Source organism: Centroberyx gerrardi, chromosome 14 (genome assembly GCF_048128805.1).
Source record: "Centroberyx gerrardi isolate f3 chromosome 14, fCenGer3.hap1.cur.20231027, whole genome shotgun sequence".
NCBI classification, from domain to species: Eukaryota; Metazoa; Chordata; class Actinopteri; order Beryciformes; family Berycidae; genus Centroberyx; species Centroberyx gerrardi.
This window is the reverse complement of record NC_136010.1, coordinates 11,087,019-11,103,006: the sequence shown is the minus strand read 5'-3', so window position 1 is coordinate 11,103,006 and position 15,988 is coordinate 11,087,019. Positions and strand designations below refer to the sequence as shown.

The following is a 15,988-nucleotide window of genomic DNA, read 5'->3' as shown; positions in this document are numbered from 1 at the left end:
CAGGGGAGGGTCACAGTCTTGCAGCGAGGTTTGGGACAGCAAGGGGGCATTAGAATCAAGCGACTGTAGAGTGGTGACAGGAGGAGGGGAGGTGGGTACAAAGTCAGCCCGTCCCAGTAAGGTTACCTGGGCCTCTGGTGGGGATGTGGGCAGGTCTGGAGCAGGGGCAGCAGCAGGATGGAGGGATGGTAGGGATGTTGGGGGGCAGGAGGTATGAGAGGGGCTGGGGGGCATTTGTTGGGCAGGAAAGACAGCATGGGGCAGAACAGGCTGCTCAGCAATAGGTGTCTCAGTGAGTGTCTGTGTGTGAGAGTGAGCCTGTGTCTGAACATGTGTCTGTGTCTGGGTGTGTATCTGGGCCTGGATGCTGGTTTGTGTGTGTGTGTGAGCTGGCAGTGTCTGCTTGGCCTGGTGCTGGGGGGATGGGGGTGGGCCTGCCACTACCTGACTATAGAGGGGCAGGACCTTGGGTTGGGACTGAGGCTGGGCCACATTACTGGGGACTATCTGTGCAGGGGGTTGGGGCACCAGATGTGGAGCAATTTGACACTGAGGGGGCAGTTGACTCTCATCGAGGGGTATCAAAGGCTGCTGAAGAGGAAGTGGTTTCTGGATGGGAGTTGGGGGTGGCTGCACTGGTAGCTGGGCCTGTAGAGGTGGTTGTTGCTGTGGAGCTGGTGCTACTAGTTGTTGTTGTTGCACTTGTGAAAACTTCTGCAGCTGTTGCTGGTATTGCTCAACAGGCTGAGGCATAGCAGGCTGGGAGATGGACTGAATTATGGAAGGTGCAGCTGTGCTTCCTGTGGGCTGCTGCTGGGCCTGAACAACGGGCTGTAGCGTTGCTTGGCCCTGAACATAGGCTTGTCCAGTCTGCTGCATAGCATGAGGGGCAGGGGTAAAGTTCGCAGGGTCAACTACTGAGCTGGGAGCAGCTGTGATAGTTCCAACACTCCCAACTGAGCCAGGAGACAGAATCATCTGCTGATACTGCAGTACTAGAGGCTGTTGCTGCTGCTGTTGTGTAATGTGAGTGACATCCTGTTGTATTGATGGCATGACTTGGTGAGTGGGCTGGGGGGCTGGGACATATTGAGGTGTCAAAAGGCCAGCTGCTGCTTGAGCATGCACCTGGCTATGTAGCTGGCCTTGGGTCTGGAGCTGGGGCTGTAACAGGCCTGGTATTTGAGCACTCTGCTGAACTGGAGTCTCATGTTGGATCTGACAGGGAACTGAGGCAATTGCAGCTGGAGGCTGGACATGGGCTTGGCTCTGCTGACCCATCATCTGAGTGTCAGCAGTTGGGCTCTGGCCCTGTAGTGGCTGAGGCTGATTAATTGTTGAGTGCAGAGGCTGAGTGTGGATTAATGGCTGAGCAGCCACCTGGCTCTGTGTGGGAGCGGCAGGGACTGGATGAGTGGTCTGTAAAGGAACTTGCTGGGTTTGGATGAGTTGAGTCTGTCGCTGGATGGAGGCCACTTGAGGAGGAATCGCCTGAGCTGCCTGGGCTGTGGGCTGGGCTGTGAGTTGGACTGGGACCTGGCCTTGGCTCTGGGGATGAGCCTCACTTTGTCCTTGCTGGGAAAGGACTTGGGCCTGGATCACAGTGGCCGTCTGCATGGGGATCTGTGTAGTCTGAATGGCCACTGGGACCTGGGCCTGGGAGACAATTTGAGTTTGGAGCTGAATCGCCTCACTGCTGGCTGGAGCTCCAATTGGAATGCGAGGTTCCATTACAGAGATGTGATGCTGCGGCTGGGCAATGTAGGCTTGCTGCTGCTGGATCAATGCTCCTTGCTGTTGTTGCTCTATCACCTGCTGCTGAGTGAGAGTAGTGTGAGGTGGAAACTGAGCAGTGTTTAGTTGTGGGATACATGCCTGCTGTATATCAGTCGGTTGCTGCTGAATCAACATCTGCTGCTCACTGTTGCTTTGTTGAATAGGGACAATCTCTAGTTTCTCAGTTTGCTGGAACTGAATGATGGCTGCTTGTTGCTGCTGTTGCTCTTGAATCTGTTGCTGCTGTATCAGAGCCTGTTGGTGCAGTCTCTCTGCTTGTTGTTGCTGTTGTAACAGTGCCTGTTGTTGCCGTTGTTGTTCTAACTGTTGGTGCAACAGAGCTTGTTGCTGCTTTTGCTCTAATTTCTGCTTGAGTTGGGCTTGTTGTTGCTCTTGTTGCTGTTGCTGTAGCAGAGCTTGCTGTTGTTGTTGCTGCTGCTGTTGTAAAATAGCTTGCTGCTGTAAATGCTGTTGTAATAGTGCTTGTTGTTGTTGTTGTTCCATTTGTTGTTGGAGTAAGGCTTGCTGTTGCAGTTGTTGTTCCATTTGCTGCTGTAACTGGGTCTGCTGCTGCAGCGCAACTTGTTGCTGCTGTTGTTCAATTTGCTGTTGTGTCTGTGGTTGTTTTTGTATTCCAGCTTTCTGTTCAATTTGTTGATGTAACTGGCATTGCTGTTGTTCCAGTTGTTGATGTTTCTGTAAAAGAGTCTGTTGTTGCTGTTGCTCCAATTGTTGTTGTAGAAGTGCTTGTTGTTGTTGTTCTTGTTGTTGCTGATGTTGTAGAAGAGCTTGTTGCTGCTGCTGCTCCTGTTGCTGTTGGTGTTGTAGAAGAGCTTGTTGCTGCTGCTGTTCCTGTTGCTGTTGCAGAAGAGCTTGTTGCTGCTGCTGCTGCTCCTGTTGCTGTTGGTGTTGCAGAAGAGCTTGTTGCTGCTGCTGCTGCTCCTGTTGCTGTTGGTGTTGCAGAAGAGCATGTTGCTGCTGCTCCTGTTGCTGTTGGTGTTGCAGAAGAGCGTGTTGCTGCTGCTGCTCCTGTTGCTGTTGGTGTTGCAGAAGAGCGTGTTGCTGCTGCTGCTCCTGTTGCTGTTGGTGTTGGAGAAGAGCTTGCTGCTGCTGTTGACCCAATATTTGCTTTTGTATAAGTGCTTGTTGTTGCTCCAGTTGCCGCTGTTGTAGTTGGGCCTGTTGTTGCTGCTGTTGAAGCAGTGCTTTTTGTTGCTGCTGCTCGAGCTGCTGTTGGATATATGCCTGTTGTTGCTCCAGCAGTAAAGCTTGTTGTTGATGCTGCTGTTGCTCCAACTGTTGTTGATGTTGTTGCTGCTGCTGCTGCTGTTGTCGTAACAGGGCTTGCTGTTGCTGCAGTTGTTGTTGTTGTTGCAGTTGTTGCTGTTGTTGCAGTTGTTTTTGATGTTGTTGTTGTTGTAGTTGTAATTGTTGTTGTTGTTGTTGTTGTTGTTGTTGTTGTTGTATCATGGTCTGCTCATGAGGATCCATTTGTGGTTGCTGTTTATAAGTCTGAGGTTGCTCCCCTGGCTGTGGTAATGACATAGCTTGCTGCTCCATACCTGTTTGTGTTGGTAGCACAGGCTGCTGAGTAGGTGGCTGGACATGCGGTATGGGCTGCTGTACATAGATCTGCTGCTGAGGCTCAGGTTGATGTTGTTGGACAGCTGTAGCTGAAAGGTTCTGTTGATGCTGTTCTATCGGTGGCTGCATGGTAGCCGCTGTAGCCTGGGGCTGCTGAATGGCATTAGCTTGTTGCTGTTGGAGCAGAGCAGCCTGAGCCTCCATTTGCTGCTGCTGTTGCTGCTGCTGAAGGGTGGTGGTCTGTGGTTCCAACCCTATCTGTTGTTGTTGAACAATGGTCTGCTGAGGGATCATGACAGGCTGTGTTTGGTGGGGTGCTGCCTGGGGGATGATGTCAGTGAGCTGCATGGGAGTGGCAGCGGGTTGGGTCTGCTGAGCGAGGGGCACAATGGCCCCCACAAGTCCAGCCTGATCACTGATTGAGAGGGGCGTAGTGAGGACATTAATGGGTGCTTGTGGAGAGACCTGGGGTATGTATGACTGTGAGGGGGCCATAGACCCATGGGGAGTAGTAATTTGTGATCCATCTGAATGGTATGGCTGTGTCTATTCAGTGATAATGACAGAATGATGAGTGATGTTGAAAGAAGAGGGAAAAGACAGCAGTAGAAAAATAAGGTAAGAGTAAGCTTTGGCAAGGGGCATTAATAATCAACACATTTAATTTTATACAGCATAAAAAATAGACAGTCAATCTCAGAGGATTATGAGGATGATTTGTAGTTGGGTAAAAGTTATTTAAGGGAAAAACACAAAATGGAAGTAGTGGGAGCATAGTTCTAGTTCAAGTAGTAGTAATGTATTAGCTGTAGCTCAAGTGTCTCATATGCCTTTGATTTTAATACAAGTTAATAATATCAAATCATTAGCTCTATTCACCTGAGAATATTGTTGAGGTACACTTGGTGAGATCTGTGTTGCCATGGGACTGGGCTGAATGAACGTCTGACCAACAGGTGCCCCTCCACTTTGGCCTATGGACAGGCTTGAGATACCACCACTCTGACCAATAGGCACATTTGGAGCCCCTCCACTCTGACCAATGGGGAGCATTTGAGGATGAGCCACAACCCCAGTACTCTGCGGTGCCAGAAAATAGACAATAAACAATGTGACTTTAATAGCACAATGATTTCAAACAATGGTGGATGAATCACTTTGGTATATTTTATGAACAAGGTGGAAACACAGTATAGACTTACAGACACAGTAGGGGGGAGAATAGTTTGGGAGTGGGTGTACGATTCCCCTTGCTGAGAGTACGCCTGACTCTGTCCACTTGCGTAGGATTCACAGCTGGCTGACCCAATGCTCTCACCTTCTGAATGAAAGACAGTTGAAAGATTAAAATAAAGGATATAAAAAATTTAACAATATTTATCTGTCCAAGTCACAATATTCACTGTCCTAAGTTCATTCATTTTTGTTAATTCTACACTATCATTTAGCACATAATAGTTATGTCCTATTAACTGACAGTATAAATCTCTCATAATCTTCTGGTTTAAGTAGCATGTAATGAAGGAGCATACTCCACCTGGCAGGCTGAGGGCTGTCCCACTGAGAATATGCTGCTGCCTGACATGCTGGTCCACCTCTGGCAGCTCCTCAGACTCCTGCCCCCCTCCTCCACCTCCTCCACCTCCTCCTCCCGTCTGCGCAGCTGCCCCCGGCCCCAGCGAGGAGGGGCAGGATGGATGGGAGCAGGTGTAGGAGGTGAGCGTAGAGTCTCTTCTCTCTTCAAAGCCCTGCTGCTGCTGGAGCAGCTGCTGCTGACGACGCTCCCGTGACTTCTTGATCAGAGTAACTCGGTCCCGGATGGATTTGCCCACCACCTTTGCATCACTCTCGTGGAAGAAGCCTGACTTCACCTGTGATGAGGGGCAGAGAGAGAGAGAGAGAGAGAGAGAGAGAGAGAGAGAGAGAGAGGGAGAGAAAGAGAGAGATAGTTAATGAATTAAAGGCGGGGGGTTGGTCAAGGGAATCTAGGTCAGAAGGAACTAGCTTCGAATGCCTGATAAATGAGCTGCGGGATTTCCTTCTCCCGACCCTTCTAGGCTCTAAGGCTTTAAAGCCTTTTATCGATCTACCCCATCCCATACCTGATATTAATAAACCCCCTTTCTCCAAGTCATGCCTGAATTGCCCATTTCTCACCATCTCCAGAGCCACCTCCTCAGCGCTGTCATTCTCCAGGTCATAGCTGAACTCGATGGCCTCATTGTCCTTGTGCTTGCCCTTCAGCTTCTTGGGCTCCTCCACCCAAATCCGGAGAGCCAGACAGTCTTGGCAGCCTGTGTCCTCCTCTGCCAGCTCCACTCGCACCCCTGTGTCCTCCCCAAAGAACGCATGGGTCAGGAGGTCTCGGATGGAGAGTCTGTGAGGGGAAGGAAAATATAAGGAACCCATGAAACTGAAGCACCATCAAGTTTTATGAGTGCCCTCTCCGCAATTGTGCATGAGACAATGTCATACGTCATGTTATGAGAACAAAAACTGCTTACCTCTGGCTCTTGTTCTGACGAATGCAGCCCTCTATGATCTCTTTAATCTCTGGGTCGTTGACTTTATCAAAGCTGGCTGGTTTTATACCCTGCAGAGAAAGACAGGAGTTAAATTCAGCCAAATCAGTGAGACACTTCACTCCTCTATACCTGGGCACTATGAAACCACAGCACGGTAAAAGTCATTTGTACAAATCAACTCAGTTCTTTATTGAGAAGTATATAATTAGTAATTAGTAAGTAATATTTTGTAATTAGTAATCCCATAATCCTCTTCATGTGTAAATTAGTTTTGATGACATTACACAGGGTTTATTAGTCTATCATTCTGCATGGACTGTTGCAATATAGTGATGTATGTAGCAATATATATATAGCTAGATATTTTTTATGATTGTAAAACAACACATACTCTGGCATAATAAAGCACATCGGTGTATAAGCAGTGCATCTGAGTATATACTGCATGTAATATGCAATAAGCTAACAGTTCAGTTACTAATATTAACTAGCAAGCCAAACAAACATTACTATATTCTCCATAGAAGAAATGAAGGCAGTTTATCAACTAAGGAGCCAGAGAGCTAAGATCACATTCAAATAAACTGATAATTAATTAGGCCTATATGTCATTGTCACAAATGCCCTGAGACTGTACACAATCTGTTTCTGAAATAAGAATATAACATAGAGTTCCATGCAGTCAGAGACTCACGCTTGTGACTTTGCGGTAGATTTGAGCAGCGTTCTGGCACTCAGAGTAGGGGTATTCTGAAGTAGCCATCTCCAGCATGCACATCCCAAAGGCATAGACATCCACAGACTCATCATAGTGCTCCTCATACATCTCTGGAGCCATGAACTCTGGGGTTCCTGTTGAGACCAAAAAATGGATCCCAGTCAATTAAAAAAACAGAACTAAATACTAATTTACCATTATCAATATCTGCAATCTTTATTTACTGTTACATAAGACGATCCACAGATAACTTAACCTCCCAAGTCAATAAAAGAGACCCCAAATTCGATAGAAATCCTTACTGATGATTGCTCCTGTGCCCAGAGTTAAACTTTATTGAACTAAATGCTACTCATAGGGCATTGCTCTGGTTGGCTGTCAGAGCCAAACATCTAATCTGTGGTCTGTATTTACAGTAAGTGCTGCCCAGATGGATTTTAGAGTGACTGTGTCAATAATAATCTATACTCCTGGGCAGCTGCTGCCCTCTGCACATCAGCCCAGTGCTGAATTCAGTGAAATGTGCATTTAGAGGTACTGACTCAGTTTGCTGATGTAGCTACTAAATGCCTTGAGTTGTTCTCAAATGTACTGGGTCTATTTCTGTACCTATGACACTCTTGGCAAAGGAAGTCCTCATAAGAGTGGCCAGTCCCAGGTCTCCTATCTTGACTGAGCCTGTAGGTCCTGTGATGAAGATGTTGTCACACTTGAGGTCCCGGTGGACTATTGGAGGGGTCCTGGTGTGGAGGAAGTGAAGGCCCTTCAGGATCTGCCTACACCAACTCCTCAGGACCTTGGGCTTCATCACCTTAAAGCGCTTCAGGTAACTGTATGGAGAGAGCAAAGCATGATTTTGTGGTCAAATACGGAAGCATATTTTAGTCAACCAATGACAGAGCTGAATGAGTGACATCACCAACAATGTAACTACATGAAGGAACCAACAATAATATAAATACCATTGAATTTAAATGCATCATGTTACTGTGACCTGCCACTTATCTTGCAGTGTAATTCACTTGAATTCATAACACTCATAATTCGCTGAATACTATATTGTACATAAAGAATTTACTTCCCCATAAAGATTGTTAAAACAACATGCTCTAACTTGTTAGATAATTGAGAGTAATGATTTGTTTTGATCACAATTCCTCTGAAGACCAATTTGCTCTTCTAATTATATAGGACAACACACTAAACTGGAAAGACAATTTTCCCAACATTATCCCTCCCTGAAGCTTTGAGTCATCTTTTTAACATCTAAATCACATCAGTGAACTGTAATTAACACAAGGTGCAGTGTTTCCTGTAGAACTGTGTTGGGGTGGGGATCATTTTGGTTCTGAGACCTAGGTTTGTTTCTAGACATATTCCAGGATCAGTTACAGTGGTGTGTTGCAGTTTAAGAACTGCTCCTATTTGTATCATGACATATCAATTACAGTATAATAGTCATTGAATTGACATTTTTCTAGCTATGGGGACAGTTCACCTGCCATGGGGAGCAGTGCAGCTAAATTAATGTAAACACTGCTACAGATGTCATCACTCAGAGGGGAAATTAAAATTCAATAGAGCACAGACATTTATAGGATGATCTATACAATATATCAGCCTCATTACAATAAAATGTAAACAATCTGTGCTCTAATAGTATACAGTGAGCTGTCATTCAGTGAATAGTAATAGATATGGGGAGGGTGTGCTGACGTTTTGAGTGTTCCTGAGGTCATGAGTTCGGTGACCAGTACGATGCACTTCTTGCCGCGGAGCACAGACTCCCAGGAATCATAGAAGCGGACAATGTTGGGGTGCTGGAGCCCCTTCAGCATCTCCGCCTCCTCCTTGAAGCGCTGCTGCTCTGCCTTGGTCAGCTTGCGGTCCTGAGGTGAGAGATACACACCAGGTTACATGGCATGCATGCATACATTTGTGTCCCCAGCGCAATAGAGAGAGCTTTCTCTGTATAGTGACGACACTCAATAATGAATATCACATTTCCCTCATTCATTTCAATAAGCTGTACAAGTTCAGGGACAAGATGAATACAACAATGGCTGCAACAGTAGGCTGTCAATGACAGACCGCACAATGCTCTAGGGAGCCCTCACATCACCAGGCAACCTGACACTTCACACCCATGACTGTGCACTACACACCTACTGCCACTAGATGGTGCTAGCAAAATAGAGTTGCAGGGGTGGCGAGACAACACCCAAGCCAGAGCTTTATAAAACACATTTCTGCTGCATCTGCCACACAGCCCCAGTATGGCGGATGGGATGGATGCTGCAGAAATCCCACTCACTGGCACAGCAGCATCCCACAGGAGCAGAGACAGTCATTGACTAAACCCTCAGTTAGTCTATTCATAAGAAGACCTAAGCCTTATGGAGAGTTTATGGAAATAGTTATGCAGTGCAGTTATTCTGCTCTGCAGTAAAAAAAAAAAAGGAAAACTATCTATTTTTTATCTTTTAAATATTCTTTTGAGGTTTTCTTCCTAAACCCTGTCCACACTGTTCTCACTATTAGCTTCTGCTGTATTCAAACAAAACACACACATATCTCTGAATTCCCTGAATGTCAGGACTAATGAGAACATTTTTTTTAAGAGTATGAAAGTCATATAATGGTATGAATATTTCTATGCAAACGTGAATTACCAAATACACTGAATGGTTTCAGAGGGTATTCCATTTTATCTGTGATTACAGCATCATACATGATGCTGATATTTAAAGCAAAATGAGATCATTATAGTCAAGGACATTCTGACTGGCTCCAATAAATTCTTTTGGTCTAGGCCTTTTTTTAGTCACGTCAAAAATAACAGCCACTGTTTGCTGTCGCCATGTGCACAAACAGCAATGTGTTTTAGGTCTGTGGTCTTTTGACCTTTGTTGATTTGTGACTTGACATTACAGGGCATTATTCAATTTCTCTGAACAGTTTGAATAGAAAACACACTTTAAGAGGTGACGGCCATAAGCTTCCATTAACTCAACAGGCAATTTTTGTTATAACCATTTATGTAAAAGAAAACAAATGCAAAATATCACTTAATGTATGGCTCTGTTCCTCAGAAACATTTTTACAACGCTTCTGACTTTATACCTGTGAGGGAGCAGGATGCCAGCCATTGCAGTGTCACAAACAGACCTACCTATAAATAGCAGTCATCATAACACTGGCTTTCCACTGATCGATTCAATTGATGTTGAGCTTTCTGTTTACACAAAGCTGTCCAAAGAGAGGTGATGTACTGCAGATGTTTCAATGTAAATAATATGATTTTAATGTTATGCAGTTTCCTTGTCACCAAATTTCCTTTTTTCTCTTTCTTTTTATCTCTCCCACTCCCTCTTTTTCTGTCTCAGCTTCAATCTGTGTATTTTCTTTTCAGAGATCTTTTGCTCTCTACCGGCTCAATGTCCTTTTCTGGAAGTACTGGTGGAGGCCATCTCCCCACCCCTCCCCGCTCCTCTTGTATTGGAACAGAGACATAGCATCAACAAGGAGACTGCTCTTCGTTGCACTATTATGGCTAAAAATAAGCTGCACAGCCTGGGCTTGCTCTCTTCCTTTCATTCCTTTTACTCCATCTACCTCGTATTCTCTGTGTGCACGCGCGTGTTTGTGTGTGCGTGTGTACCCGTCTACATGCAAGTGTGTCTTTCCATGCTTAGCTCTCAATGCTGCCTGCCTCTACTTCTGCCTACATCTGCACGTGTCTCCATTCTAGTGTGCTTGTGTTTGTCGGGGAGTATTGCTTCTATTTGGGTGCCTCTGTCCTCTGTGTCACTCCCCAGTCAGAGCATCATTCTGGCTGACTGTCTGGCACTGTGAGAGACAGAGTGCTTGCCTGTGTGTCTCTGTCTGCTCTCCTGCTCAGCGTCTATTGTGTCTCCCTCTGAGTGTCACATCAGACAGTCTTAGGGTCAGCAAGGGTCACACAGGGTTAGTTATTGTAATTGTGTCTAGACAAGCTCACACACACCTACACCCACATAATTGTGCACAGACAGACAGACATACAAACACACACACACACACACATTCATGCACGTATTTGCACAATAACAAAAACAGCTGCTCTTCAAACGAAAGGTGATATGCGTTCCTCAAGTGCGTCATGAATAAGTTACACTCCCCTTTCCATTCTCAAGGCTGCTCAACACACCCAAATACAATTACCAGTGTTAGAAATTAAAGGGACAGGAGGCCTCACATAGGCTTATGTGACAAGATGTAAGCAAATACTGCAATTCTCAATAAGCGCTTTGAAACGAAGGAAGTAATCTGGCATTATACCCTATAGTAGATTAGTCCTACTTTGGTACAACAGCACATCACAAAAAGAGAACTGAAAAAGAAAAACAAATGATAAGTAGCCAGCACAGGCAAATAAACTGGACAGAACATCCTCTTGACCATCAGATAAATGGAAACGAGAAAGCAAGGGTAACAAAGAGACAGAAACTGAGGGAGAGAAAAGGGGGGCTCATGAGGCCATGAAAAGGCCTATTGTGACCAGCTTAGTCTAGGTCAGCCAGGTCTTTCTTCCTTTCTGCAGTCTCTCCAAGTCAATACACTAGTTTCTGAGTAAAACCTACACTACCGTCAAAAGTTTGGACACACGCATTTTTCTTTATTTTTACTCTTTTTCACATTTTAGCATAATAGTAAAGACATCAAAACTATGAAATAACACAAACGGAATTATGCAGCGACCAAAAAAGTGTTAAACAAATCAAAACTATTTTATATTTTAGATTATTTAAAGTAGCCGCCCTTTGCCTTGATGAAAAGGAAAGGGCTTTGGAAAGAAATTTATACATAGGCATCAACTTTACTATTTATATTTGTCTAAAAAACAAATTTCACGCATTTAAGCATAAGCATGTAGATCAAAATGACTTTAAGATGATGAAAAACATAGTACATTCAATCAGGTTTGTCCAATCTTTTGACTGGTAGTGTATATGGAACGAGACCATTCACTCTGCTAGCAAGAAAGCTAAAAGCTAAAGTGTCAAACATTAACACATAAATACATATGTTAATATTTGACACTTTAGCCTCGATTCTGTCTAATGACTCAGAGTTGTTAATGAGTGCAGTTGGTTGTATCATGGTCTTTTTGGGCAGCCATCTGAATGAATACCTTTGGCTGTAAACAATATAGCTCTTAAAGAGAACTTGAGACAAAGACATTACCTAACAACCTATGTACACTTGGCTCTAACCACCTACAGTATATACTCTGTTAGTTTGGTAATGTAATGTGTTTGTTAAATGGCAGCAGGGCTGTAAGTATCTTGGTAAACAGAGTAAGACCTGTCAGCAACTGAGACTGGTCGTACACCATGAGACGGTTTTGGATCGGACACCTGGTGTAGCAGAAGGTCAGGCTGTGGGTTAAGTAGCTTCATAAAACACCAGGAGAAATGGACAGGATATGGCTTACAAGGCACATTTGGCCGATGGTAAGAGGCTGGGGTCAAGGAGGCCCAGACACGTGAGCCCTAATATCACAGCCTCTATTTGGCAAACATGAATATCATATAGACTACACAAGATTGACTGTCTTATCTTGGTTTTCTCCACTGACATTCTTGTCTGGGGGAGGTGCTTCACCCACAGTGAGATCAACAGTGCTGGGCCCAGACCCTCGGGTAGCACAGATAAACAGAGAAGCGTTATTCTTGGTGCAGGTCGGTGGACACTTGTACATGCATGAGTGATCCTTAGTGCGGCCCTGTAGTGTGAGAGTAAGCGTTTCAGTGTTTGGAAATGCGAGGTGGCTGCTGGCTAGGATTAGATTACTGTAAGCTATGACAGCTCAGACTAACAAGATGGACTGCTGGAAAAGGGCAGGCTCTCACCCCGGATTACCACCCCAGGCCAGTGGGCCAAGTTCACTAACCATCATGGTTGCCTCTATTGTCCGTTTAGGTGACCCTTGCTAGTAGGGATATTTTCATACCTCCGCCTGTGTTTTAAAACTACCTGTGTTGTACAGTGGTAGAGAGATTGACTTCATTGCCATGTCTAGTTGGCCAGCTGGAAAATATGAAGACACACAGCACCTCAGCACTGGTTGCTCCACTGATCAACACTTCATTAAAATCTTAATTACACATTTGTGCGTCACTTCATATTATGACTTGAAACATTTTTGTTTTTCATCTTACTGGAGTAGTTGGCTGCAAACCAAGCACGTAGCAAGGTGTGAAATGGTGTTTTAATAATGGGCATGACAGCTCCCTATCAAATGTGTTAATGCCCCCCTCTTTCAAGTCTGTTAGGAGAGCTCCTCCTTTTTCAACCTTGAATTGCCTTGGATTTAAATCACTTAATAATCACACATCATAACAATCTGATCATGAGCTTTTCTGAGTTATTGGATTCTAATTAGGCTATACAATTAGTTAATAACTCACACATTCAATAACAATTGAATCTCAGTAGCCAGTTAGCAAATTAATATTGTGGTGGGAGGATACGGCCCGAGGGACACAAGTCAACTGTCACTGCCCTAATTGAACGTGTGTCCGGTCAGTCTGGTTGGATTGATTATATCCCAGTCTAATCAGTTCTGCTGTGGCCCATTCAATTTTGCTCTATTAATTTTAGTCACTAGTCAATAGTATGTCTTTGGTTCACCTAACCTAACCCGACCGGTCTTTCATAATCAGAAACAACAAAGTCAATTTTCAGCTCCTCCCTATACTGTAGCTACTTGTTACACTGGGCCGAGGAGTATGACCAGAAAAAAAACACTTTTTGTACATCCTGCTGAGCTTGTGGTCTACATGACCTTCATTAGAGCATACATTAATTGTTCTTATCAAAGGACAGGAAGATTAACCAGCTAATATTCCTGAAATGAGGCACATGTATTTGATGCCAACAACTGTTGATCTCTGGACCTTGTGAATGGCTGGATTATCATGTCAATCCCTGAGTGTAACCCAATAAGGGGTCTCCACTCCCCTCACATGGACTACAGACTGAGCCCCAATGCTAATATAACCTTTAACCATGTCATTGGTCCTTGTTCTCTAATGCCCTTTATAAGGATGAGCCTACTAGGAAACCTGGCAGTGTTTGTAGTAGGCAGGTTCCTAAATTGGCATCTATCTGCAGTCATAAATACTGAGGAATCTGAGGGCGGCTCTACCTGTTTATAGGAAGACACATTGAAACACCAAATCTTTGAGGTGGTATCATGGCGACCTTGAGTGCTGCAGTCAATCAGACCTGAATGCTGCTCTAGCACTGTTGCTAGTCCTGTGAGTGAGGCTGAGCTAAGCTGAGCTGAGCTGAGCTGAGCTGAGCTGGGCCAGTCTGGGAGGACTGGGTTGAACCAGTCTGGTTTCTGCCGCCCGAGTTGTGCTGTCTGTGCAGGGTTTTTGTTCCAGCCTGACAGGCACCCACTGTAATTAACTCCCTGGATCACTCTGTATACTCACTCACACAGACAAAGAGCCATGGAGGGAGGGAGGGACAGTGAGGTAGGGAGAGGGAGAGACAGAGGGAGAGAGACAGACGCATACAGTGGCATATGTTGACACAGACGGACAGAGAGCAACAGCGCGCGTGTGCATGCACACACACACACACACACACACACACAGAAATGTAATACTCGCATAGATGCACATGACACATACAAACACACATGCACTCAGGGTGGTGGATGGCAAAAGTTACAACTCAAGCAATAGCAAGGGGGATATATAGCTTTGCCCTTTTAGGCATGGAATTCCCAGGGGAAGGGAGAGGAAAGAGGAGAGATGGTGTCCGCACTGTGAACTTTTATTACCCACTCTTTCAAGCTGCATTTGGACAGCTAATCCCCTGTGCTAGAGTGGCTTCCCCCTCTTTGTGGGCACAGGAGGAGAGGAGCTAGGTGCTCTCAGGCAGCGGTCTCACAGGATAGTGGAGACAGCATCAGCTAGTACTGTACAGGCTGTATAATACATCCTAATCAGTGCCTTCAAAGAGCAAACTGGAAGTGTGTTGCAGTTCCACACAGTCTGTTAATGGTCTTCTCATGATGTTGCCATCATTCTCTACCAATACTGCACAATAATACAAGGACTGATCATCTTCTGTACCTGCTGTTTGATTACTGACACCTGTAGTTTGATTAGGAATGGCTGTTGTTTGCATACCTAGATCACCGGGTGGTGATGTAAGGGAATACTATCAATCTGAAATGATGACATTTTAATTGCATGCATTGGGCATCAATCTAAACCATGTAATTAGGCGGTGTCAATCCAAACCTTGCAATTGAGATGTGTCAGAAAAAAGGCAAAAACAAATTGTTAAGTAGCTAATTGATATTGACAGTCTGCTCCTTAAATTTATTCTCCCACATCTGGCCTTGTTTGCCAATTCACAAATTCTGTGTGAAAAAATATTGTTGTGTTTCATTGTCCTGAATGAAAATAGAAAGATACATTCATATTTTACTACTGAAGATTTTACTGCATCCAACCACAGGTCACTGCATCCAACCACAGGAGGACAAATGAATGCCTTTATCAAGTCTACCATTACCGCAACGAGCCAATCACATCTAATCAACATCATTCTAATCACCATTGTCCATCCTAATACCACTCTGCCTGGACACTGAGAATAGACATTGGTAAGCTGGAGGAAATAGGACAGATCACGAGACCTGAGTGACCAGGCTGTAACAGAATGTTGCTGTGCCACTGGATCCATCTATAGGCGTGTGACCAGGCCAGTGTGTGTGTGTATGTGTACATCTACGTGTGAATGTGTGTATGTGTGTGGGGGGGATTGCGTGTGTGTGTGTGTGTCTCCCTGCGTGTGGTAACTTAGCATTAGCCACACGGCTGCTCTCCGGGAGGGATGCCATGGTAATCCTCTGTTTGGCTCATCATTCTCTCACTCTGTCTCTCTCTCCATCTCACCATCAGCTCCTCTGTCTCTCTCCTCTCTTTCTCACATTCTCTCCCTCTCGCCACTCAGTCTTGTGCTGTTGCTCTTTTTTGTGTTCTTTCCTGTTTATACTGTGAAATCTGGTTGGAGTAGAATATGCACGGATTGTTTCTAAATCCAAGTGATCTCAGTAATCTTTGACTGATGTACAAGGTTCCCATATATTGTCGTAATGCTCCATAAACAATTAATTAATGATAACCACCTTTGCTCTGTGAGATTTAATTTGACCTAATGCATTTGTGGAGACATGGGAGCAGCAACAAATTATGTTAAGCCTACTGGCTTTTCATTTTCAAGAAAGGCTTTACCAGCTCAGCTATGCTCACACTCCTATACCATGGTATAAATGCAATGTGGTGGCTTTACTAGTGTCACACAAATTTTAATGATA

General features: G+C 44.9%; 1 protein-coding gene across 2 annotated transcripts in view; it reads right to left on the bottom strand.

Moving 5' to 3' along the window:
* Positions 1-15,988, bottom strand: part of wnk3 (WNK lysine deficient protein kinase 3) — a 38,809-nt gene that overhangs the window by 11,952 nt on the left and 10,869 nt on the right. For both annotated transcript variants that reach the window (XM_078288101.1, XM_078288102.1), the window contains exons 3-10: positions 8,320-8,492; positions 7,213-7,433; positions 6,580-6,737; positions 5,865-5,953; positions 5,518-5,737; positions 4,898-5,231; positions 4,563-4,678; positions 4,240-4,440 (exon numbers count right to left, since the gene is read on the bottom strand). In XM_078288101.1, the coding sequence (XP_078144227.1) occupies positions 4,240-4,440; positions 4,563-4,678; positions 4,898-5,231; positions 5,518-5,737; positions 5,865-5,953; positions 6,580-6,737; positions 7,213-7,433; positions 8,320-8,492 (1,512 nt within the window). The remainder of the gene's footprint in view (positions 1-4,239; positions 4,441-4,562; positions 4,679-4,897; positions 5,232-5,517; positions 5,738-5,864; positions 5,954-6,579; positions 6,738-7,212; positions 7,434-8,319; positions 8,493-15,988) is intronic.